Here is a 26500-nt window from a genome sequence, read left to right as displayed (position 1 = left end):
TTGCACCCAGTATGAGCGCTCGCATAACATGATACTCTATCATTTCCTGCCGTAAAGCCTTCCATCGCTAAATAATCTTTTAGAGAATTGCCAGAGGTGCACTGTGTGCATAGGTCAGCAGGGGGGTGTAGAGATGTCATCCGAGGCTGCGGTGGAATCATTTTAGCATATTGAACAAAATCCATCTTGCGGTCATTGCCAAATCAGGCGATGAGTGGCGCGGAAATGTTACCAGTTCAAGCACGCTGCTGATGGCCGGCAGCGCTCTGTGAATCCGACGGAAGAAGGAATATCGGTTGTAGATCCTTGGCTCTTTTCCATTTGGGATTGCATTTGTTCTCTACTCCGTAGGTAGACTCCTATACCGTATTTATTGTCTTATTACTTTATTTTCTTACTAGTGTGTGTAACACTTACTACACTATTTGTAATATCCGGTGTAATCCTCTATTTACTTTAGACGTGTAGTTAGCGGCATTGCCTGAACCCCTTTTCAATCAGTGTTCACTCTATTTGTTATAAACTTGGCGCCCAAACAAAAGATATCTCTCCGCAGCTGTTGAGATACTATAAGAATTGTGTACATTTTCTATCCCAACCTAAATAGAAAACCCCTCTATCTATATTTAATACGGCAAATACTTGGAGAGTTTTCGGCCCTTATTGTGAGGGAGTGACAAATCGGCGAAGTCGCACAATTGGTAACCTACCTGTAAGCAGCATGCTAGTGCATGCAGTCATCATCAGGTGAGCAGAGGATTGGTTTTATTGGTTGTAGCTGAATAAGTCACTAACAGTTACTCAGTGTTTAATATATACTGATCAAGCCTATGCCAATTTATTATGTACCTGGGGGACTAATGGATTGAGCTAAATCTAGGCTCGTTATCTCTCATGTCAGGCACGGCAGCTGGGGATATGTTTACGTAGATATCTCCCAATAACTACATATTAGCTCCAGCCTCTGCGACCAACTAGAAGGACGTAAAGGAGGTATGTATTTCGAAGGAGTGATATGCTGTAGTGCATAGTAAAAGACACATGTGTCCATTTAAAGCTCGATGACTCTTTCCAGCTGTTACATCGGTATAAAAAAAATAGAGTTTATGCAACTATCATCCAGTGTAGCCGACTATCAAAATTCTGTAGAGCAAGGGTGGTATGAAAGGCTGAGTTCCGTGTATATTCGTATACAAAATAGTAAGCACACTCTTTGGCATTTAGTGGAACCTCGAATCGTTTTCAATTAGGGCTTATATTACCCGTCGCATAGGCTATCCCTCGGACTTTATATGTCCTATTCATCTTGGTCTATATAATAGTTCCTAGTGTCCATCTATGTAGCGTAGGTCGACTGTTTCAGTGATGTGACAAGTTACCCTATATTGAACCTCGCATAGTTGAAGCGCTTGACTTGGACCAAGATGTCTAAGTTGCTACAGCCGGATGCCGGCACCAAGCTACCAGCTCAAGTCAAAATTGTCCACCCACTTCTGGGGGTATCAAGCGTCGATCCGTTGGGCCTAGGACTCACCTGGCACAATACAATTCAAGTCTCAACACTTCTCTCGCTTGTCGACCAGAATGTATCACTACCCGGTCTCTTTCCACCCGCTGGTTACGTCAAGATCGTTGCTGAGGCATGTCTCAAATTGTCTGGATCAAGGATTGTCCGAAAATTTGAACTTGACGACTTTTTCATCGAAAACGACATCACCGTGGCCAGAGGTGAGGACCAAGTTCAGATTATCCTTGAACTTCAGTCTACTGGTAGCCATGAGAGACACGGAGACAGGACAGACTTCTTTAATTTTCGGATTAGATCAAATTACGCTGGTGCGAACAAGCTGAACGCACTGGGATGCTTGCGTCTGAGGAGCTCTGATGGGTACAAAAGTCTATCTCTAATCACGAAGGCCGTTGATCAAGACCTACCGATCCAACATAGTTCTGGCTACATAGCAGGGACTCCAGCCTCATCAGCTACTTATTCTAGTGACTCTGCTACCAATTCAATGGCCTTCTCTTTACCTAAAAAGACAAATCAAGGCAGAAAGCCTGATGATTCCTCTTCATTTTCTCATGACACTGTGGGATCAGCAAGAGACCCAAAACTAATCAACAATGAGGTGATTCAGGTGACGCCGCCACCCTCAAAAATCATCAAGTCTCTTCCAATGTCTTTTGGTCAATCTGGTTTTTGGTTCATGACGCAATTTGTAGATGATCCAACCTTTTTTAACGGGACTGTTTCATTTCTAATAACCACAAACCTCAACATTGAGGTACTTGCGGGCCTCGTGCGCGAAATGGGTAGACGGCATGAAGGGCTGAGGACTGCATTTTTGACTGACGACTCAAACCAGCCCAAACAGGGCGTCTTGGAGGAGTCTCCACTATACTTGGAGACGAAGATTATCAAGGCTCAAGATCAAGTACGCACGGAAATCGACGCCATGAACAAGCACGTGTACAACCTTGCAAAAGGTGAAACATTGAGACTTCTACTTCTCACGGAGTCACCAATCAGGCATCATTTAATAGTCGGCTATCACCACATCAATATTGATGGAATGAGCATAATAGCGATAACTGACGATCTCAGGCTAACTTATGAGGGAACCAAATTGCCACCGCCGTTCCAACAGAATGAGTTTGCCAGTAGACAGCATGATCGGCTTCGTACGGGGCAATATGCAGATGATATCTTGTTTTGGAAGAACGAGTTTGAGGATCTTCCAGAGATTTTACCCATTCTACCCCTCTCACCAAACACACTTCGATCTCGCCCGGCGACAAGAACAACCTACCGCCATGTAAGAGCAGAGAGGCGGCTAAACTCTGCCACTACCGCTCGACTCCAAGAACTTCGAAAACGAGGATACATACAGTCTCCATTCAACTTTTATGTGACGGTCTTTCAAATTCTTCTCGGCCGGCTAACTGAATCCGAGGATGTCTGTATTGGCGTTGCCAGCGCAAACAGGCATAACGATCCTGGTTCAGATAGTAGTGTGGGCATATTCTTGAATCTGTTTCCCCTGCGGCTACGTTCACAGCTTTCGAAATCGTTCATCTCTCTACTTAACGAAAACAAAGCTAAAGGTCTGGCTTGCTTGAACCATTCTGCGGTGCCATTTGACATAATTCTAGACGAGGTTGGGGCTATCCGACATCCGTCTCATAGCCCTCTCTTCCAAGCATTCATCAATTACATCCCAACCAGAGAAAACAGGTCATTTGGAGACGGTATAATAGAAAATAGAGAGTATGAGATCGGAGAAACCATGTACGACATCATGTTGGCAATTATTGACCCACCAGCTGGCGACCCATGGATAGCCATCATGGTTCAGAAAGAGCTCTACACTGAGCATGAAGCACAAGTCTTGCTGGATTGTTTCATGAACCTTGCAGACGCTTTTACTGGTGATGTACACCTCCCTGGGCGTCAACCGCAAATGTTTAATGATCTTGCGGTTCATAAGGCAATCCAATTAGGCCAAGGTAAGTCCGGCCCTGACAACCACAAGCTTCTATGCTAGACAGATTGTTCTGTATCCTCCATGAAACCTTTATTCTACGAGATTCTTGCCGCTAATTCACGGAAATGTAGGAGCCAGCCTTGACATTGAATTTGGGCCTCTCATTGGATACCTAGACAGCATCTCCGCCAGACTCGTTGAACAGGTCGCACTCAAGGATACATATGGCGGCATGCTTTCTTATGTCGAAATGATGGAAAGGTCCACTCAAATTGCCCATGAACTTTCCATTTTGGGTATCCCCAAAGGATCTCGAATTGGGGTTCTCCAAGAACCTACTGTGGATTGGATATGCTCCATGCTTGGAATCTGGCGGTTTGGCGCGAGTTATGTTCCTCTGGAAGTCACTCAGGGTGCTGGACGCCTAAAATCAATTGTTGAAGACGCCAATCTCGCCGCTATTCTAGTTCACGATGCGACTCAAGTTCTCTACAAGGATATAGACGTCGCGCAAGCTACACCCGTAATCAATGTTGATACAATCAGTGAGAATGGGGAGGCGGTTGGCTCCCCTTTCTACAACGCTGATCCTACGGAAGAGGCGATTATATTATACACTAGTGGCTCTACAGGTACGCCAAAGGTAATAAGTTCTTCAATTTCCATAAATTATTTCGTCCAGGCACAAAGTACTAACTGAAAGACAGGGAATTTCTCTACCTCATCGAATGGTAACAAACACCATCAAGGGATTTCTTGAAACCTTTCCAATGAAGCCTCAAACTGTCCTTCAACAGATTGCCCTAAGCTTTGATGTGTCCTGGTGGCAGTCTTTGCTTGGACTTGCTACTGGTGGAACTGTTGTTGTCGCTGGGAAGGTTGTTCGAAAGGATCCCATTGCACTTACCAAGCTGATCACTTCACAAATGATCACACTCACGCTTGCAGTACCCTCAGAGGCTATGTCTTGGCTCCAATACGGAGACTTACAACAGCTACGCGAGTCTGTATGGGAATGGCACATATCTGCAGGCGAGGAAATTAGCAACAACCTTATTGAAAAGCTAAAAGCAGTACAGAAGCCGGACCTGCGGTTCATGAATGCTTACGGTCCCGCAGAGACAATCGTCCCGCATGCCTACGAAGTTCCATACTGGAACTCCGGTCTAGCTCTCTCTCCTGTGCCCATCGGCAAGGTCTTGCCTAATTACAGTGTATACATCATGGATATAGACAACCATCCACTTCCCGCAGGTGTCCCGGGCCAAATCGTTATTGGAGGAGCTGGTGTTGCTTTGGGCTATATCAATCAACCAGAGCTTACAGCAGCTAAATTTCCTGAGGACATACTTGCTAGCAGTCGTTCCATGGCGAATGGGTGGAATCATGCTCATCTAAGTGGTGACCGTGGTTACATGAGAGAAGATGGCGTCTTTGTTGCACTGGGTCGAATGAATGGCGATACGCAGGTTAAATTACGAGGACAGCGGTTTGAGTTACGAGAAGTTGAAGCAGCGGTGCTTGCTGACGGCAAAGGGGATATTTCAGAGGCTATTGCTCATATTCGGCACCAAAACGACAGGGACGCCGCTTCCGCTTTCCTTGTTGCACATGTTGTCCTTGCTACGGAAATCCAGCAGAGGTATGGCACAAACGGCCCCGTTATCGACAGCATGCTTCGAAACGTGATCTCTAATCTCGCTTTACCACAATACATGCGTCCGTCAATTGTGGTGTCCTTGCCATCCATGCCTCTAAACCATCATGGGAAAATTGATCGAAAACTTCTCTCCAAGTCACCGCTCAAGAACCCAGCTGAGGTCTCTAAAACATTACCCTCCCCGGAACAAAACAGAAGCACACAGTTTCTGCATGACATCGAAGATATATGGAGAGACGCCTTGGGAGATCTCGTCGCCGGACAGGCTCTGGAGAAAAATTCTGACTTCTTCCTTGTAGGCGGTAATTCGTTACTGCTGATCAAAGTCCAAAACAAGATCAATGAGCGCACTGGTCAAAACATCCCCTTGGTGAACTTATTCGAGGCCAGCACTCTGGGGAAAATGGCGAGTTTACTCGTTGAAAATGGCGAGCACTATAGGGAACGGCCCACGAGAACTTCTACCGGAGATAAAATGAAGCAAATCTGGGTCTCTGTACTTGGCGGGATAGTGACAGAGGACGATATTGGATTTGACTCTGATTTTTTTCTGGTTGGTGGAAACTCATTACTCCTCATACGTATACAAAACGAGGTTCATAAAGAATTTGGTATTCTCCTTCCACTAGCTAAGTTATTCGAAGCAAGCACATTGGAGGGGATGTCGAGGCTCCTGGAGTCCTTGGCAACTGAAAACGATATTTTCCACCAATCCATCACCGATGTCAACTGGCAAGAGGAAGTAGCATTCAAAGAAATGCGTCCAAGCTTCGTGGCGAGCCTCAAGGATCATATTCCTGTTGACGGGTCCCCTAGTGGAGTTACGGTGGCGCTGACAGGGGCAACAGGATTCCTTGGAAGGCATATCCTGCAGAAGCTTCTTAACGATAGTGTGGTTGATACAGTGCATTGTATCGCTGTTCGAGATACCTCAAAGCTCCTCATTAACTCTCCAAAGGTCATAGTTCACCCTGGTGATCTGAGGGACCCAAACCTAGGGCTTGGAGAAGATACCGCGAGGCACATCTTTTCTAAACTTTCTGTGATAATTCACAATGGTGCTGACGTCTCATTTCTTCGAAGCTACCTAACTCTTCGTACAGCAAATGTTCTTTCGACTAAAGCCCTTGTGCGGATGGCCATACAATACTCCGTTAACAGGCCATTACCGCATTTCCATTTCGTCTCAACCGCCGGTGTTGCTCAGCTTGGAACGTGTGAGCTATACGAAGAGTCACTTCCTGTACCTCAACCTCAAATGGATGCAAATGGTTATGTTGCGTCGAAATGGGCATCGGAGAAATATCTTGAAAATGCGCATGTCTCTTCCACGCTGCCTGTCACCATCCATAGGCCGAGCTATGTCGTTGGACCTGATGCGCCCCAATTCGATGTAATGCACAACATTCTGAACTTTGCAGAAAAATTGAGGAGTGTGCCTCGAATGCCATCTGTAGATAGATGGCTACAGTTTGTGGGGATCGACGAAGTGTCACAAGGCATCACAGCCGACGTGCTGATGAGAGAAAACCCCCCAAAAACGCACGTGCAATATCGAAACCATTGCGGCGCAGAGAGCGACTGGGTGCGGTTGGATCAACTTGGATTCTATTTAGAGAGGCAGCACGGTGGGAGTTTTCCCAAGGTCGATTTTACACAATGGATCGACTCTGCTGGAATGGCTGGGATGCCAACGCAGGTGAAGGAATACCTGATCAATCTTATAACAAATAACACCAGCGACCGGAGTTGGGTCTCTCCTCGTGTCTTCAAAGGACCGCGAAATATGCACGCTCCATGGAGAAGGCGAGGAAGACTTTAATACATGAAGAGCCCGGTTTACCAAAGAGTTGTTGCTAATGTGTGGATTATTCGAGGTTTAGCCTCTTCAAATTTGAGTCGTTTTACACAAAGGATACAGAAGTGAGGCCACCGCCTCCGCTTACCGAGTATATACATGTGTGTGAAATTTAAAATGCTAAATCTTGTGTCTATCGTAGCCACGGCTATCCTGAGGAACAAATTTGACCCCAAAAGTATCACTGTCTATGTCCCAAGGACGGCAAGATAGTATACACGTAGCCCCACCGGTCGGCGCAACGTCAAGGTCAAAATCATAGGCAACGTAACCGTGCAGACATAAACCACCACCGGCGCCCATAGCACCGTTCCCAAACCCCTCTATGATGATGAGGCCCGCTCCAGGGTGTTGGGCAGCCATAGCACGCGCGGCATTTAGGGGAACACGAGATCGAAGCGTGTTGATAGGAACAGGATGGGGGCCGCCAAGATTCCCGGCGGCAGAATGTATTTGTTACTGGAGGAGTGGTGAATGGACCTTTAAAAGTTCAATTAGGCCGGATATTCCAGGAGTTGCACGCTATTCGGATGCTAGACCAGTAGGCACCAAAGATAGATAATGTGCTAATCTGTTGATTAATATACCGCTTCTACCGTGTAATATCATAGTCTGCTACACTATCCCCATCAGCGCAGAGCACTTCAGCAGTATCTTTTTGGAGGCAAGTTTCTAAGTCTGGATCAGTAGTATTGATAGCACAAACTTCATCTAGGAGAAATGTGGCGTTAAAACAGGATCTTTACAATGGCGGCAGTATCTCCACCCATCACATCGTCGATTGCTGTTGCAAGGGGTTATGAAGAAAGTGCGAGGCCTGTAGAGCGCTGCGCCTAGCATCTCGCGAATATCCCGGCTCCTAATAATAATTACATCGCCGATATGACTGATTGTGGACCATGTCGCGGGCAACACTAGGCGTACCCAGACCGATAGCCTTTTGGATCGCAATGATATAGGGCACATTGGCACCTCCACAGCCGCCCAGGGTGTCATGTACGAAGCAATGAGCGCGAGGCCAACTATTGTCAACGCCACGAGGGTCAAACGACGCGATTTCGTGGTAGCGACGGCCGGGCTTGTCGACGACATCCCGTAAACCTTTCCCGGTCCTTAGCATAAAGCCAACCAACGCCTGCTCCTCCAAGCCCGCCTGGCTTAGTGAAGACGGAGCCTGCGAATGCCGGATTATTGTCTAATACGACGGCTGGTAACTCGGTCATGGCAATGACGACAATTTGCAAGTCGCTATTATTTTATTATTCGTATGATCCATTGGGGCGACTAGACGGGCGCATTTGAAGCTATCAAAGCAGTCATGATACACGAAATCTTTCGCCCAATCAAATTTGCCGCGAGCAGAGCTAGTTGAAGCCAGGACGGCGAGGCTACATATTCAAGACACAAACCACCCACGACTCGCTTTGTTTAAAAAAAAATTAAAGAAAAAAATCTCAAGTATTAAATGGAATTAGCGAAGATGTAAGAAGATAAGATACGGGGGAGCGACCCAAAAGAGATGACACTATCATGTGCAGTGATAATAAACGCGTTGGTTGGCATAGGATCTACCTAGTTCAAAAAGCGGGGAGATACACTCTCAGGTACTTTAAAGAGAGGAGAAGTCATAGAACCTAGATGGACTTGGCTGGTCTTTTGCTAGTACATTAGCAACCTGAGCAACTCATCCCTGTTTCACATCCTTCTATTTTCATCTCGTGATCATTGGGTTGTGCAAAACTGAAAAAGTGTTCGTCGCGTTGGTTCAGCGATGGGCTCTCCTAAAGATCACCTTCCTCCCATTTCGGAGGACACCATACGGGCTCTCTTCGCATTTCTCGACCTACCGCCGCCACAGTCGGTATCTACTTTGTCTACTACAGCAGAGTATCATTCGATTTATGTCATTTCATTTGCGCCCGAAGTGGCCGATGCCGCTTTTCCGACGCTTTCACGGTCCAACAAGGATTGCGTTGAGCTTATCCTGCGCATCTCTGGCCCTCACCTACCCCGCATCAAAACCATCAACGAAGTCGCCGCGATGACTTGGCTGCAACAAAACACTCGGTTGCCTGTAGCCAAAGTCATACGTTATGATGCCAGCACCAATAATCCACTGGGCCACGAATTCACTCTTCTGCAGCGACTCCCTGGCGTCACAGTCAGCGAGATTTATGATCGACTCCCACCACAGCTGCTTGACAGTATCATCAATCAGATGGTAGACATCGTACAGCAAATGCATGCAGTCTCTTGGGATGGTGTGTCCGGCCTTCAATTTGACCATGACGGAAACGTTGTCCCGGGACCTATAATAGAGGAGACGTTCTGGCAGCAGCCTGATGTGGTCAAATACTGGCCTGAGTCAGAGTCAGTCCAATCCCTCAATATTAGCGGTCCTTACAATTGCTACACCGATTACATAGCCGCGATGGTGCGTGTTTATCAACATGCAATTCGCCTTCATCCATCATTGGCAGATATGAGAGATATACTACCGCGCCTTGATCTCTTTGTAAACATCCTGTCTGAGTTCCCGGAGCTCAATAAGACCAGATATTTCCTCGCACACAAAGACTTGCATTTTGCAAACATCATGTGCGATGAGTCGAGTGGCCTGATAACTGGAATTTTGGACTGGGAATTCTCCAGCATCGTGCCTGCACCCCGCTGGAATCCTGTCGGGGCATTTCTTTGGAATGGTCAGTACTCTGAGGGAGCTATGGCAGAGAGAGATCGTCTCAAGACCTTGTTTACAGAATGTTGCGCCGCACGGGGATTGAAGTCGCTGATAGATGAGACGAAACCAAACTCGGTAATGCAGGGGGCTATGCAGGAAGCTATTAACTACTTGCGTGCAATCGTGGAGGTGCGCCCACGGGGTCAAAAGGAAGAAAGGGTGCCCAGCTGGCGTTCCACTCTTGAATCCCAGCTAAAGATTCTGGGTGTTTGACTGATTCTGGGCATTTGAGACTACTTTTAGCCACAAGGATTAGAAAGATGCATATTTATGTTTGGATATTACTGATATACGACTCAACCTGTATAGGTACTTGTAGCATGGGCGGCAATAATGGTCAAGTGCGTAGTTTAGTAGCCCTTTGTCACATACTTATAGTTGCTGGCCTTTTGATATTATAGTGAATCCCATGGAAGAAGAAACTTATAATGCATTATTAAATGCCATAGCGATTTGTTCACTGTATGAACTAACAGACATACATCACATTTTAATCATCGTAAAAAGTACTCTTGACATTAGTAGGACTAGCTCACATCGTAGTATCACTACCTAGGGGTATCTACGGCATTATCATCTGCCTATACTCTGCGGGGAGACGGATAATGATCAATGAACACCATATGCCAGCGTGTGATTCTTCGACGATTTCAATACTAACCATGATGTTTCAGCTACGAATGGCGATAAATAGCAAGAAACGGAGAGTTGGAGTACTAAAATAGCAAGTATCGTAATAGAGCAAACAAATATCCTCCAAATACGGACACAAAAGGAGGAAGGCATTCGTTCGGGTATACATAATGTAATTCCACAGAGGTGTGATTAACATTTCAATTGTTGTCCGTCTGAGGGTGGCAACTATGATTAAGTGGAGTGTACAACTGCTTTGAGTTGCTGCTTTGGTCCAAATAACGCTGAGCGCTAGTGGCTTCCACCTTAGAAAACTACCGGCAAATCTTCAATTCCAACATCTTTGTGTAATGGTGTAAAGTTGATTTTGTTAATAGGCACTGCAAGCTCGAGATTAGGCAATTCTTTAAAAAGTGTGGCTATAGACATTAATAAGTATACAACTTCCATATGACCGTGTGGTTTTACACTTACAGAAGACGGTTGCCAACTCGATTTTTGCAAGAGTCTCGGCAATGCAACGATGGTCTCCATATCCAAATCCAAGAGCATCTTCATTAGGCCATTTGCGATTCATATTGAATTCGTCTGGATTTGCGAAAATGTCGGCGTCACGGTTCGCGGATTGATTGGAAGCAATGATGCCCTCATTAGCCTTGATAAGCTAGTTTACATATCAAATGTCAGCATTAATGAGCATCCACACCTTTGATTCGCAAGTAAAATACCTTGCCGCCAATCTCAATATCAACTTTAGCCGTTCTTTTGATTGCCAGTGCTGAAGCTGTGTGATATCGGCATAGCTCTTCCACAAATGCAGGAGCGAGTGAAGGATCGGCTTTTAGTTGTGCAAGCTGATCAGGGTGCTGAAACAAAGTCGTAACTCCCTATGAACTTGATTAGCCATATATCACTAGGCTTAATTAAAACGTGCTGGAGAGATGTGAGGTAGCCTTTACCAAGGCAATCATGTTGACCATAGTAGCATTTCCTGCGACGAGCAGCAAAAAGGCTATTTGCACGGCATCTGCTTTTCCAATATTCCCAAGCCTTACTTGATCAACAACTAGTTTACTAATGAGATCGTCCTTGGGCTCTTGGGTCCTTTGATCCACTAATTTGGTAAGATAGTCGAGTAACCCTCTAGTTTTGTCATTGTCAGTCATGATGTAGCCGCCCCATGCCTGTTGACTAGAAAGGGAAAGAAAGAGAGGCAACACACTGATTTGCGGCCGATGCCTCGCGTGCAGTAGAGCTTCCATTGGTCCGTATAGCATTCTGCTGCGTAAGATATTCGAGATCATGGAAGGGCACACCAAGGATTGTATAGATGATCTTATAGACAGTCAACGATGGATGAACCCTTTGACACTGACGAGATGGGCTTGACTCACATATGATGGAACCGGTAATGCAAACTCTTTAATCAAGTCAACGGGGGCATCTGCACATCCCTTGGCTTTCAAGGCACCAAGGAGATCATCCACCGTCTTCTGAATATATGGCTGCATCTCCTTGATATGATCAGCAGAAAATATCGACTCAACCATGCTCCTGTAGAGGATCTGGTGTTAATATCTATCGAATTACGGACTCTTGAGACACTTGCCTTTGATGCATATGGTCTGGAGGGTCCATATCAACGAATGTTGGTTTTGCTTTGGCCGCCTGCTTGCCACCAGCACCCAACTCAGGGAAACCAGGGCGAGTCCGGACCTAGAGATTTACTGGTTGTCAATAATCTTGGAATGATACTTGTAATCTTTTCAAGATCCTTTCTTACTTTGGAGAGCCTTTCATCGGTTGCAACAGTAATTACGTCCTTGTATTTAGTGACCAGCCAAGCCAAGCTCCCATCAAAAAGCTTAACTCTCGATACCGGATTAGTAGCTCTTAACTGTGCAAATTCTGCTGGTGGCTCCATGCCAGAAGCTCGCCGAAATGGGAAGTTAGGTGCATCAGTAGCCATTGAAGCAATCGTTCGAATAAACTGCTGGGTTTGGGTATTCCGGAGTAGAGCTTGGGGAGAAAATAATCTTGTTTGGGGAAGTGTCATGCTTTGGATAAACTAGACAAGACGAATTGGAGAAAATTGTAATGTTCTGGTTCTTATGAACGTGCGCATTATCTTGCACACTTTTATACTTCAGACACTACAACGCGGTCTATTTTGATGCCTTCCTCCCCATATCACGAGGGCTCTGTTAATTTCCATTGAGAATACTTGCGATCTGTTCTCCGCGGAGACCATTGGTTTGTCTAGTTCAATTTAATCGCGACGCCGGTGCATACCAGTAGGCTATTTGACGGGTAATGAAGCTCACTCAGTTACTATACCCTTCCACAGGGGACCGACCATCCTACCGCGGAGATGCGCATATGCCGCGCCTACAGCATTAAATGTTGTCCTACTATGGTACGACTTGTATGCAGAAAACAGGCCATTGCCCTACCACTTATTCACCAATGTCCGTTTTAGTTCAAACTTTCTACGAGTCTCACCACCTCCGTATCATAGCGTCTAGCTCTCTCCTACGGAGTAGTCTAGTGGATATTTGTGTGGTGCTCCAAATCTGCTTACAGCGAATAGGCATCCAATCGAGCATTCAGCTTCATGTTTCAAGAAACTACACTGCGATAATTATGTATCCCATGATACCTTCTCAATACCAGGGCGTATTTCTTCTTCTCTTTTTCTTTTTCTTTATAACATTTTATATTTATTTAAAAAAAAAATTCTTCTTACGAGAACTAACACTCACTGTGATCAACCATTCCCTTACCTATATCCAGTGAACGGTTTCCCCAAATCCGGCAAATCTTAGTCCAATCATTTCAACAAACCAAGTCATAAGTTAGAATCTCCTCGTCATACTCTTTCGAATAGCAGTTCTCCGAGGACATCTGGAGATTGTTTTATTCGTAGTGAGGGTAAGCATTAAATGTTAGCCTTAAAAATTGGTGGAGCTCCATTTGCCCCAGGAGCCATCAGCTGGCCGCAAAACGTTCTCTTCCCCAAATTACATTGGGGTTTCGACAAGGAATCTGATAGTTCCTAGGCATAGACAACGATGATATAAATGGCGAGGGTTGTATATACAGCTTAAATTGGCGGTAGGAGCACCAATACCAAGGTTGTTCGCGATACCTTAATGCTTCGCACATGGACAAATATGGGTATTACTATGACCGGTACCTCCTATAAGAACACAATATTATTATCCTCTTAAACATAGCATTTCTGTAGGGGAAACGATAGTTCTCACGATATGCTCATTACTAATAATTACAATTGACTCATACAATACAAATGGGGGCTTCTCAATTGCAATGTGAGGCTTTCATGAACCGGAATCGCCATATAGAAAGCGTATGCCAGCAAAGCCGAACACTTTGCTTATCCCCGGTTCATCCATCGTTGGTGTAAAGTCACACCGGATCTTCCTTAAGTGGGGAAACGGTCGCTCTTCGTGGTGTTTTTGAAACATTACCGCATCCGCAAGACCAAGTAAAGCATTTTCTAAACGTGGAAAAGTTTCACCGTAATAACCACCAATACGTAACGATGCTATCGTTCTCGGTAGAATATTAATTAGCAATTGGTGGTCACTAGATAATTCCAGATGGTTAGGAAATATTGCGTCGACCCTTAAAAACAACCGCTGAAGTGACATAAAATGCTTCAGACTCGGAAATGGCGGGATATGTGGACCACGAGTTGCGAGTAATGAGTCCCACCCTCGGAGATTCAAGTGCAGGATTTCCAGCGTTTCTTGATGCCTGGCTGGAGCATCAATCGCATGAAAGGATTGAAAATGGTAACGTCCATTCAGACCTCCGTTCTAGTTGTTAGAATAGGCTGCCTCGTAGGAAAATGTACGAAGATCTTGGCTCGAAGCTAGCAGTGATTCTAAACCGCCCTCACCAATTCTGCTTTCGGTCATCCGAATATTTGCTAATCGTGGCAGGGAGATAATTGACGCCCGACTGAATGTCCCCGAGCATTTATGGAGATTGATTGCCGTTAATTGCTGCGACCAACGAAGTAGACCGCGCAACCGGATTTCTAAGTCGAACCCCATATCGACATCGCTAGCATCAAGGGAGATATCGACAGTCTTGAGGTGCAAACTAGAAATACCGAGAACTTCCAGAGCCGATGGTGGAGCACAGTCTCCAGGGCCATATGGCAACACACAGAGACTAAGATGATCCAGATTCGGCAGCTGAGAAATGACCATCGACACCAATACAGCAGCTAGCCACCGTCAATTCTTCCCTCAATTTTAGGTTACCCCGCAGTTCAGGCTCTTTCAGAACTTTCTCTGTGTCTAAGTGGGATGAAAGGAATGAGAGCCACATTGGATTTTCGCCAAAGCTGCGCTGTATTCGTAGCATTCATGCATGTGGTAGATGGTGGCCCATTCAGCGCGCTGCTTCATCAAGGGCATACATGGCATCGTCAAGATCATATCCTTTGTGAGGAAATGGTGTATGTAAACTCGGTTGGCAAGTCTGCCTAGGTCGGGGCGCTTTGCTACAGTCCGCATCAATGATGTGAGTCGCTTATCCCATCGGTATGCTGTTGATGTCTTGGAGCCTCCATATTGAGGAGTAAATTCATGGTAAAGGATAGATGTGGCAATACTAGAAACCCGCCGAGAGACTAGACATAGTGAGAAGAGTGCGTGGCGGTCCAGAGAGTACCAAGAAGGAGAGTCGTCGCCCTGCTCAGTCCCGCTAATGTAACCGTCCGCTGAAGCTGTATTATGACATTTGGCTCGGCAGTGAAGACAAAATTGACTGAATATCAGGTCCAAAATCTCAGGTGAAAGTCTATAGATGAGCGGTAGTGGCATGGTGCCTGATACTTAGACTAAGTGACGCAGAACTTACAAAGTGATTAGAAGATGTTGTAGACGACGTGGAAAATGGGTCACCGACATTTGAGATCATTATCACTAATCACGGAGGCACATCAAGTTTGGTCAAGAAGTATCGTCACATGACGGCTACCGTCATCTGGGCGATTGCGTTTACCATTCCAGAGGGAACAATACGAGAGACGTCTGCTATTTAGAAATGAATCACAAACTTTTCATAAAGCACCTGATTCCAGTATAATCATCAAATATAGCACCTACTATTTGAGAAGTTCAGAAGTATTTTAATATCACATCGTATTAACTTATTAAACGGGCCTCTAACACGTGCTAAGTCTCACATACGCCGTTAATAATGGACATTTTTAAGTTCCATTAATCCCAACTAATCGCAATATAACGCAAATATGCTTTGGATTGCTCCCTGTGTCGAAGATTCTCGTTATAAGTCCTATATCTCATAGTTAACTCTGGCTCAATCTGTAATACCGCATAGTAGCAGGAAGTTAGCTAAATATAGAGGTAAAAAAGAAGCTAATATATTCATAGAAGAGCATGTATAATAGTAAGCTTTCATAAAAGGGTAGAGCTTCATTATCTCTTTCATTACGGATCTCAGCTACGTAAGAAATTTAGCCAACTTAATTGCCTTTATTTAGAGCTCGCTCTTATAAGGGGCCTTTATGTAAGTGGACGCTGGGTAAGGAAATAGATTTGCGTATTAAAACCAAAGGCCAATCTGTTGTTACTCGGAAACAGTATATCGGAATAGTACGAAACCTTGAATAATGTATGGCCATCTTGCGAGTATAATTAAACAATCAAGCTAATGCATCGGAAATTTAGCAGTAAACTCTGCGACAGTCAGTTCCATGTCCTTGTCTTTTTCAAGGCCTTTATCAATTAGAATCTCCATCCTTCTTTGCACGTCAACAGCCGCCCAAAGCTGCGCCATCGCCTGGTAAGTCTCGAAAATTCCTCCTCCTTGGGGAGCCCAAATCGCTCGTTTGTTAAATGTTTTGCTAATTATAGTGCTTGTTTATGCCACCCCGCTACACGACGCGCGAATATATCCACAAAACTAAGTTTGGGAGAGCGCGATTGATTCAACCGTATTGCGCGGCGGTTGTGGCATCAAATTCATCACTGCCACAAATTATCTCGAGCATTCGACCGCGCGACACATGTTGGAAGCCATTCTACGGCTCCACCTCCAGGGAAGAGTCCGAAGCTAACTTCAGCTTGAGACAAAATAGCTTTGTCTGCGCTGCCAAACCGAATGTCACAGGCCAATACAAATTCGGATCCTATGCCTCGTGTCCTTCCACGGATCGCAGCGACCGTGATGATGGGTATTGTTGCGAGCTTGAGCATCATTAGCGGCCATTTGGCTAACAGATCAGCCGGGATAGACGATGCTCGTTGTAAGTCGTAATGAGAGATAAAGAAATCTAGGATTGCGCTCTCGAAGGCTATTATATTTAAGTCTAGTTGTCCTTCGACAGTTTGTAGGAGATTTTAAAGGTCTAGAAAGAGATTTTTGCCCCAGCAAACTAAATGGACGGTGGTTGATTGTTATTTTCCAAGAATGTGCTGTCACTTTTGTGACTTCAAGTACTGAGGAAGACATTCTCAGATGAGACAATATGATTCTGTCGCTCAAGATTTGGGTAGCAGGTAGCCGCTACTGTCGTTGGAATTGTTAAATACACATCAGAAATATTGAGCCCTCAAATTACGTCCGCATCAAGAACAAAGAGGGTATTATATACTGCTACAATCCAAGCGTCAAGTCAGTTCTCAGAATTCTAGACCCAAGTAGTTCTTCGGTGGCGTTGCACTTTGTGTAAGATCCAGCGCCATTTGACATCTAAAATGCGGAGCTCTGTCCTAATAGAGCAATTTTTAATATGCGCTATTGCAGAGTGGCCAACGTTGGGCGCCATGTACAATGAATTGGACGGATAACATAATCTGTTGGTCACCCGGAAGGAGCATCAGGGTTGCTCGGGGCATACACTCAATTGAAGCTGCCTAGATGAGTAAGTCTAAGATGGTGTCCCTTATATCTTCCCGATCTCGCCGTTTGGCTCTGAGCTCTACCAAATGTTATGACAAATCCGCTCAACAAGTACACCAACTGTGTGACCTCTACGCGACCGTAAAAATGAGATGCAAAAAATAGGATTTGTGTTTTCAGATGCAGGTGGATTATAGATCTATCATGCCCGTATAGAGAACAAAGTCTGTTCTTCTGCTGTCTTGAGTTACTGTAACCCCTTCATTTGGAGTGTAGTATTTTTTTCCAGTTTAGCGACCTGTGTAGCTGTGGAAGTAAGTTATAATGCCCAAACATGATATTCAGTACACCATATAGTTTGAGAACCATAAGAAAGAGTTAAAATTAATATGAGGAAGCTAATTAACGCTGCATCGATCCATTTCTCTAGATTCACGGAATGATGTGTTTTGTCGCTGACTTTGCTATGCTGGAGATCTCAGACAGACTCTTGAGTATGTCTGGGGAGAGTGTTCTTCCCAAACTGGTCACCATACCCGACTTGATAGCTAGTGAGCTCTGTATCATTGTCGCGATAATCCCCCAATATCTCTTCCGCCGAGTGATTTTCATTTGGCGCTGGGAATGCCCTCCCTATACCGGAATTGCCGCTCTTACCTCCTTCCAAATTGCTCTCTCCTCTTGAACTCCAACCAGTTAACCCGAAAAATCCCCTTGCGCGCTTAATTAGGGGGCGTAACGTAGGAAGGCAGGCGCAGATAATAGCGCTGGAGTGATGATTAACTATGGTACGGCGATGAAAGAGAGAACATTATCTTACCAAAATAACTCCAAGGTGGTCCAAATGATCTGATCAACAGTATTCCAAGTAAGGTCCGACAGATCCAGGTTAACCACTATTGCAAGGCGAAAAATTGTCACAAAGCAAGCACTACCCACGACTATTAGTATTGGCAAGTTTCATACACATGAGCTATCAAGGTATGCTTCACTCACAAACCCCCGAAAATCATTGTCAAGGCGAGTAAAAATTTTTGAAACATGGGAACTTTCAGATTCCAGATATATGGCATTGGGAGAACCATGAGACCAAAATCTGTAATTATGCTGCCGATGGCAACGCCAACATAAAACCCATGAAGATCAATGCAATTTTGATTTGTGCCATCCCAGAAACTACTTATTGGCCAACAGGTTCGAATAGACGGGACATACTATTCTTCATCAATATAAAAAAAATCAAGGTCAGTACAGCTTCAAGATGTACTCACCGTAGCAATTGCCCAAGCCACAATAAAGGCCGAAAATCCGTGTAAAAAGTATATCATGTTTGATGAGCCAAAAATGCGATAATATAGTGCCACAATTGAGAGTCTGGCACAAGCCAGACCAGAGGTGTAAACAATCTCGTTTGCGACAATTGTTTGAAGAAACCGAGACAGGTTTTCTGGGTCCTCTTGGCTGACAACGATGGCATGTCTCCCAAGGCCAAAACGAAGATAGAGCATGGTGGTAACGTAGCCACCGATTCCGCAAATCTGCATATATGTTAACGGGGAATTTTAGTCCAGTTAAAACACATAGTGATACCAGCATTAACTCACAGTAGCAATTATCGCGAACCAATCATCCCACCCCAGAGACTTTCCAACGATTCGTGCGGCAGCAAGACGTCCAGAAAGAGCCAGAAGACTTAACACGAAGAACACAGTGGCGACAGCATAAACTTCAGCTTGTCTATTTTCTGCCAAGAACGCCGCGCTCTCAGCAGTACCATCCATAGTCGACATGGCTCCACTAGCTTTGTAGAGGATGTATTGGAGTGATTCATAAAAATCAGGAAACGAAATCTCGGGACTTAGAGAGGGTACATCGGTATGTGCGGATCTGTTGTAGATATAGCATTGCGTTAAAAGGGATTGGATATGTACCTTTTGAATAGACGGGGTCAGTCTATCAAATCATGATGGACCTGAGTCGATAAGGGGCATTCATCAACAAGGATGCTTCCAGGTTGCTGTCCAGGACTCTGGCACATTGACTTAGCGTACAACAAGCGAAACCCTAATGTTGTGTCAGCACGGATACGCGGAAGATTTCCGAAGGATTCAACCGCTGGGAAATAGTTTCAGAAGTTTACACAGAGTTGTCTATTCCATGCAGCAATGAGAACTAGCTGCTGTGTGTATTCAAGTCTACTGCTTAAATGATCTAGCCTTATGCGCTAATTTAGGTAGCATTGCCAATAGCTTCCAGCACGGAGACGGTGGCAGCAACCGTTTCCTCACAAGTGCCTACGAAAAAGGCATGGGATGCCGCTTCAACTAGTACAGTGTTCTTAATCCCAGATATGTTTGCATAATATTTCTGTGCCTCCAATGGGAGAACACGGTCATTCCCACAGAATATATATCCAAATGAACCTTCATAATTTGAGTCTGCCAAAGGGGAATATGAAATCGCCGTGTTGACGGAGTTGAAAGCTTGAGGTTTAACCTTGGCAATCCATTTATCGGCGTCGGCTTTAGGCATATCGTGATACACATATTTGTCTGCTTCAATCAACATTATATGTCCTGTTGATTCCTATTAAATGGGCAGAAGTTAGCTTCATGGTCGGATGAGGTTGGGGAGAGGAATAGATCAGCGTGTTAACCAACATTCAACACAACATGTGGTGGTAAATTTTCCGGAGTGAGTCCCATCATGTCTAGTAAAGACTTCCCAACAGCAGGTGTAACAGCTGTAACATACACGAGGCCAACTATACCACCTTTCTGGCCTGCCGCTTTCCTTTCCTTGTGACTCAACCCATGCACAGCGGCTGAGCCATAAACGCCACCGTAGGAGTGCATGAGAAGGATAACATTTTTGCCTTCGGCAAGCAATGGAAGAAGGATGTTTTGTCGGAGTGACTCAGCATCCATGTCCACTGTGCTGTTGATAGGATCTTCGGACAGAATGCCAGGAGCATCTTGACTAACAAATGGATACCCTCTCTTCGCAAAGGCCACTGCGAGGTCTTCAAAGCAGCTTCCTGGGTGCCACATTCCAGTGACACCTACTATCGTTGGCAACATGGCGGTATTGGAAAGGTCACTGCTAACAGCTGAAGATTGATTCAAACACTGCTATCTCGAGTTGTAAATTAGCTTTAAGACAATGGGGTATTTGCACTGATGAGCGAGATGAGAGTCTTTTGAGCTAAAAGTCATTCTCCACAGAGAGTCGTTCAAACTGCCGGAGGACTCAATAATTGTTTTGCGACCCCTTTAATGATGTCGGCTAGAATGGAGCCTATGTGAGGATGCACCAGGAGCGTTTTGAGCTATATTACCCCCAGCCATCTTACTCCCACTTCCGTTGTCGAACCATTGATGCTCATCCACTTTCAGTTGGCTGCTTGCATTTGATGTGGACTGATATCCCAACGCAGCATGAATTTCTTATACCCCAGGGAAATTCCGTCGCTCGTTCCGTGTTTACAAGGCTTGGTGTCGAGACTATTACGGAATGATACAGAATACTTTACGGAGTATCATTGCCATTATTCAAGGATAGTGCCAGGGTCATGACTCAATACTGGTAAAAACTGATTACAGGGCCTACCTGGCCGGCAGTTAGGGCGCCTGCATGAAGACCACTGTAAGATTTAGATTCGCCCCGGCATTTAACTCACTGATCGCCATCGCGCACTGTCGGAGAGTTTCAGATAATTTGTTAGTCATAAGTTTAGCAGAGATATGACAATCTATTGGATGAGAGTTCTCACAAAGTATTCATGAATGACAGTGATGATGTGAGATGAATCATGCTCTGCGGTACTCCTTTATTCCCGAAAGATCTTTTATAGCTGAAGGAAGCAGCTAACGTATAATATAGCATTGCACCATACCAATAACCGCTCTTGAGTATTTCTATTCCCCCCCCCAACGTATTGTTCTTGACTGTTTGTGACCCTTGTTCAAGAATTACTTTGTATAACAAGCCCATTACAAATGTTATCTATACTTAAAAGAGTAGCAATCATTACGCTTCCGCATCTACTCATCATCTCTTTCAAGTGAAATGAAGGAAAATAAAAGTTTGTTTTTGTTGAATATTAAAGAGATTACGTAGTCAATGGGAGCGGAGAAGATGTGACAAACACCGCCTATTGAGGTGTTAGCTACACAATCTCAGGAAAGCAACATAGGCGCCGACTCTCCGACCCCCGTCCGCTCTATACCAGGGGCGTATTAGTACCAAAGCTCAGGCCAAAACATCGCAGCGTACTCCATACTCCGTAGCCACTCTACGGAGTACACCGACGCAACAGGTATGCAGAGTTGAACCCATGTTGCTTGAACCTTGCAATTCAGGTAATCATCGGTGAAGAATCTCCTCAGTAGCCATGTTGAATGAACCAAGCATCTGCTTCTTTTCTCTTAATGATGAAGTGTGAACTTAGTAATTAATTCCTTTATTTTGACAGGAGAAAAACAAAGAATGAACAATGCAGAAAACAAGAAGATAGGCCGCCCGCGTTCTTGTAGGGTTTGGATTGGTATCGGAATGCTGCCTAACTTCTCCCGTAATCCTCAAGCGAGTTTACAAGCTGATACATGGGCTAACAAGGGGCCAGAAAATTGGTGGTAAGCTCGGACAATAGGGGCAGAGAACAGGAAGTGAAGAATATCGGTGAACAAACTATACATGTTCAAGGAGATATTAGAGGCAAGTTCATCAGAATGCGGTAAATGCTAGATTAATTAGTCTTATGATGAAAAGATTACACCGCTACAGCACCAAAACTATATGCCGATTACCTCCGACCCTTGTAAAATGCTTTGAGACGATTTGAGTGAGCCATGCACATATGCAGCGCCCTGTATTAGAATTTACGTGTACATGCGGGCATCTACCGGGGTCTGTACAGCTGACATGGCCTCTCCTGTAGCAGACAGGACCATGCCTTTATTATGGGGGCGGTATTAGCGCTCTGGGAATTGCCGGCCCACGTACGGGCCGAGATGCGGAGTACCGAAGATTGCTCGTCAAATCGTTGTAGGTGTCATATATCGAATCTTCGGCGATCAGGACGAGAAGTGATAACTCTACCATTCCTATCTGAAATGGTGCAGTATTGCTTATGTAAGAAGAAGAAAGTAAAGAGAAAGAGAAAGAGAAGAAGAAGAAGAAGACGCAAAGCGTTTTGCCTCTTACCGCCTACTGTGCGAAACACAATCTTTTTTCTCAGACATCCAGGAAGTATATTCATACTTCTTGGGCTTTGTGGACGTTTTCACCATGGAATTAGTTAGATACTAAGTGGATATTTAGAAACTTGATTCTATCAGTAACGTATTTTTGTACTGCGGTGATAATGCCACCATGTATAATAAGTACTTAGCCGATGATGTAGTATCTACAATGTGGTTGCGCTGCGGTAATTGGCAAAGTGTTACAATAACGGCAGCTCCTGGTTTCGCTATCTAAGAGTCGCGAAGGTTGAATAGGATGAAGATATGACTTCTTTGAATGTAAGGGCAATTAGTCTGAGAAACCAAATTCGCTACCGCTGATGTGATCACCTGGACCATATGATCCTCATTTAGTCGGCGTAAACCTTGGCATGATCTTCATATTTGGGGCTTCGCCGTAATTCATAGTGTCAACAGATTGTATCTAGGTTATTGGCTGTGGGACCTTTATTATGTTAGCAATGTCAACGTCAATTGCGAATATTTATAAAACACGAAGAATTGCTCAGGCTCTACTAGGGTAGAGTTGCTGTTATTGTCAAGTGTCCAACGTCTGATCATGAAGGTAGAATAGATAAATTTATACGCAGAGGGGTAACTCTATAGATATTGAGCTTTAACGAATATCCAAAACTCAGCTTAAGATTACTTCCAAGGCAGACAACATATCTGCAAAATTTCGATAGTATTAAATGGAGGAAAGATTCAATACTAGTTTGAGAAGCTGCTGAGAGTAACTGGGGTTTAAGACTGCTACAACAGTCTCAGTATAAATTAACGGCAATACTACAAAAAGACAAAGAGAATACAAGAAAATAACCCAGATACTGTCATATATTTATATCTTGTTCTCTCATAGCACAGCACTTCTCCAGTGACTCTGCCCATTGGATAGCGTCGTAGCCAATTATAACGTTATGTATAAATCATCTATACTTTGCATTCGTCCGTATGTTGTCTCTGCGATATAGATTATGGTAAGTTCAATCTCGTCATGTCGTTTATATACGGAAAAATAACTAGACCATGTTTATCATATCATTGGTAGGTAATACAAAGCCTTTATCGCTTGTGTTGCGATGTGATGGAATATTACCTATTGTCTCTCGGTACGATGAGTGCCAGTATCAAGGAATTTTCTTAACAATTAGGTAGACTAATCTCCTCTACAATGTAAAACAATTTGCCCTGTAGGTTGAGTGAAACACACATTGTATTGTGTACGGTTTCGTTCCGTTTCGTCCAATTAAATAAAGAACTTACACAGGCAGGCAAAAGAGCACAAGCTGTTACATAATTCCACTAAAGAAACATTCCTGCTACGACTGTACCAGTGCGGGCCGAGCTAAAACTGGAACGTTGTATCTTAAGAGGAGGGTTGATCGCTGAGCACAAACGCCAATTTATCCTATCCGGCCATGAATGTTTGGCGCGTCTCGTAGCTCTCTCCTTCCTGATGGGATAGTAGGCGGGGTTTTGAATGGAGCTAATGGATTTTGAGGCAGCTATCCGGAGTCATGATGCCGTAGCACAAAAACAGCTGCCTAAAACAGAAAACCTGCACCCGGACTAAGATATAAAATAATATAGACATTGCTGTATAATTGTCTTAAGCTTCCTACCTGGGTAACACCTATCAATAAATCAATACATTATTATGCCAACCTGGAGACTACGAGATCCACATAGAGCTGTTGTTGCAACCTAGTTTGCGATCGATAAACTGCTCGTACTGATGCCACCGGACTACGGTTTCTCCGGAAATGTCACCTGCCAGTTCTTCGAGCGGCAAACGTCGATATGGCCGAATCATATTCACAAATTGTCGAGCATAGGTAGACAATGGTTGTTGGGTGGGTCAGCCGAACTTAATATAATATATTCACAGTCACAAGGCGAAAAATTAACTTGCCTCATGTAACGTCTCTTTTCATTTGGGGTTGAGGGCAAAGCACAGATGTCGCGCAGCGAGATGTATTGAATACTAAAACAAAGAATTCCTGTAGCTTCTGGAAAGGCTTCAAATGAAATACATATCTAGCAAATATCACAAAACACCATACCACGGATATATATATCTTTGACTATACGCTACCAAACATGCTAACAAGTTGCACATCACGATACTTCTTTGAACTTTTTCTTACTGTCCATCTGATAGGCATTCTTCCGTGTATATATTCTTGTATGACATACTTATGAACCTTCTGTCCTGTTTCCAACATAAGCAACGATGCTCCTAACTTCGCTCATTCTTGGTTTAAGCCTCGTGGGCTTTGGCGTTGCTGCTCCCTCTTATCCGCAGACCATTAAAGCCCGCCAGGCTTCCGGTGCTCAAAATGTTGTTTATTGGGGAGGCACGAATAACGAGAATGATAACCTATCTACGTACTGCAAGCCTAATGCGGGTATTGATATCCTTGTGCTCTCTTTCTTGGATATATATGGTACCACCGGAAACATCCCTTATGGCAACATTGGAAATTCCTGCTATATCGGCGCGACGGGAGTGCCCCAGCAATGCGATGACCTGGCTGCCTCAATAGCTACTTGTCAAGCGGCTGGCATTAAGATCATCTTATCGCTTGGAGGCGCCGCCGGCTCTTACTCTTTACAATCTCAGTCCCAGGCTGTCGCTATCGGTCAGTATCTCTGGGAAGCTTATGGCAACTCAGGCAGTACTTCCGTACAACGGCCCTTTGGAAATGTATTCGTGAATGGATTTGACTTTGACCTTGAGTTGAATGCCGGGAGCCAATACTATCAATATTTGATCTCAACTCTCCGGTCTAACTTCCTCAGCGACCCCACGAATGCGTATTACATTACCGGCGCTCCGCAATGCCCGATCCCGTTGAGTTTTCCCACCCACCCCAATTTCTACATTGCCGGATATGTTACTAACAAAGTATTGCAAGGGAACCCAATATGGGAGAAATTATTAGTAGCTCGGTGTTTGACTATCTTTGGATTCAATTTTACAACAACAACGGCTACGGTCCGGACCCTTGTTCTCTCGGGTTGCCAGGCGATGCGCCTTTTAACTTCAATAACTGGACGTCTTTTATTGCCACCACGCCCTCAAAAAACGCCGTATGTTCGCTCCAACTCACCGATTCGTGTTTTTTACCAGGCTACTGACAATCTGGCCAAGAAATTATTCATCGGAGTACCCGCTAATACCCTCGCTGCCACTGGTAACGCTGGTGGTGCGGTTTACTACGCCACGCCCGCTCAGCTTGCCACTATTGTCCAAAACACTAGATCTAGCCCGGCATTTGGCGGAATAATGATGTGGGATGCTGGTTACTCCGATGCCAACGTGATCAATGGATGCACTTACGCCCAAGAGGCGAAGAACATCCTCCTAACCGGTTCCCCTTGTGGTGGCTCCCAGCCCGTCAGCTCCAGCCTCCCGACAACTACCGCAAAGCCCACCAAGTCTGCCACTAGCACCTCGTCAGCAACAGGATCAGGTCCGACGGGGACGGTTCCCCAATGGGGCCAGGTAAGTACAATCATGAAAATCTGGTTGAAAATGTCTTCCAGCTTTCGTATGCAAACTGATTCGTTCCACAGTGTGGCGGCGAGGGTTACACAGGCCCAACACAATGCATTCCCCCATTTAAATGTGTCGAGTCAAGCCAATGGTGGTCATCCTGCCAATAGAGCTCCATATGCATGATCATCGCCAAGAATTGCGAACCCTGCAAGGATCTCGGAAAATTATTTGTATAAAATATGACTGCATCGAAAGGCCCTTGTGAGTTATAATGGAATTCTCAAATGGGCACTTATCTTAGCTGATATAGCGTATATCACTTCACACGCTGTGAGGCTGTCCACATTTGGTGGCACTAAGACCTGTAACTAGAGGGGTCAGGGGTGATTATCACGTCGTTTCATTTCATGGATTGAGGTACTCCTACTTCATTAGCATTGAATCATATTGGACGCGACTGGCTGAACGGCAACTTC

General features: G+C 44.8%; 5 protein-coding genes across 5 annotated transcripts; 3 read left to right on the top strand and 2 right to left on the bottom strand.

The window, feature by feature from the left end:
• Positions 1 to 1424: 1424 nt before the first annotated feature.
• Positions 1425 to 6967, top strand: Triagg1_10796 (uncharacterized protein; the record flags this gene model as incomplete). Its single annotated transcript, XM_062894906.1, has 3 exons — positions 1425 to 3507; positions 3617 to 4128; positions 4193 to 6967. The coding sequence occupies 3 exons, from the start codon at positions 1425 to 1427 to the stop codon at positions 6965 to 6967; spliced, it is 5370 nt and encodes a 1789-aa protein (XP_062750253.1).
• Positions 6968 to 8774: 1807 nt separating this feature from the next.
• Triagg1_10795 (uncharacterized protein) lies at positions 8775 to 9956 on the top strand (the record flags this gene model as incomplete). The annotated part of the gene is made up of 1 exon (XM_062894905.1): positions 8775 to 9956. The coding sequence occupies one exon, from the start codon at positions 8775 to 8777 to the stop codon at positions 9954 to 9956; it is 1182 nt and encodes a 393-aa protein (XP_062750252.1).
• A 726-nt stretch (positions 9957 to 10682) lies between these two features.
• Triagg1_10794 (uncharacterized protein) lies at positions 10683 to 11926 on the bottom strand (the record flags this gene model as incomplete). The annotated part of the gene is made up of 6 exons (XM_062894904.1): positions 10683 to 10795; positions 10851 to 11040; positions 11105 to 11263; positions 11336 to 11519; positions 11599 to 11711; positions 11771 to 11926. 6 exons carry the CDS (start codon positions 11924 to 11926, stop codon positions 10683 to 10685), a joined length of 915 nt encoding a protein of 304 aa, XP_062750251.1.
• A 7582-nt stretch (positions 11927 to 19508) lies between these two features.
• On the bottom strand, positions 19509 to 20359 carry Triagg1_10793 (uncharacterized protein; the record flags this gene model as incomplete). The annotated part of the gene is made up of 2 exons (XM_062894903.1): positions 19509 to 19865; positions 19940 to 20359. 2 exons carry the CDS (start codon positions 20357 to 20359, stop codon positions 19509 to 19511), a joined length of 777 nt encoding a protein of 258 aa, XP_062750250.1.
• Positions 20360 to 24755: 4396 nt separating this feature from the next.
• On the top strand, positions 24756 to 26191 carry Triagg1_10792 (uncharacterized protein; the record flags this gene model as incomplete). The annotated part of the gene is made up of 2 exons (XM_062894902.1): positions 24756 to 26030; positions 26102 to 26191. 2 exons carry the CDS (start codon positions 24756 to 24758, stop codon positions 26189 to 26191), a joined length of 1365 nt encoding a protein of 454 aa, XP_062750249.1.
• Positions 26192 to 26500: the final 309 nt, after the last annotated feature.

The sequence above is a fragment of the Trichoderma aggressivum genome (assembly GCF_033847375.1).
Source record: "Trichoderma aggressivum f. europaeum strain CBS 100526 chromosome Unknown scaffold_086, whole genome shotgun sequence".
NCBI lineage: Eukaryota > Fungi > Ascomycota > Sordariomycetes > Hypocreales > Hypocreaceae > Trichoderma > Trichoderma aggressivum.
This window is presented reverse-complemented; position numbering and strand designations above follow the sequence as displayed.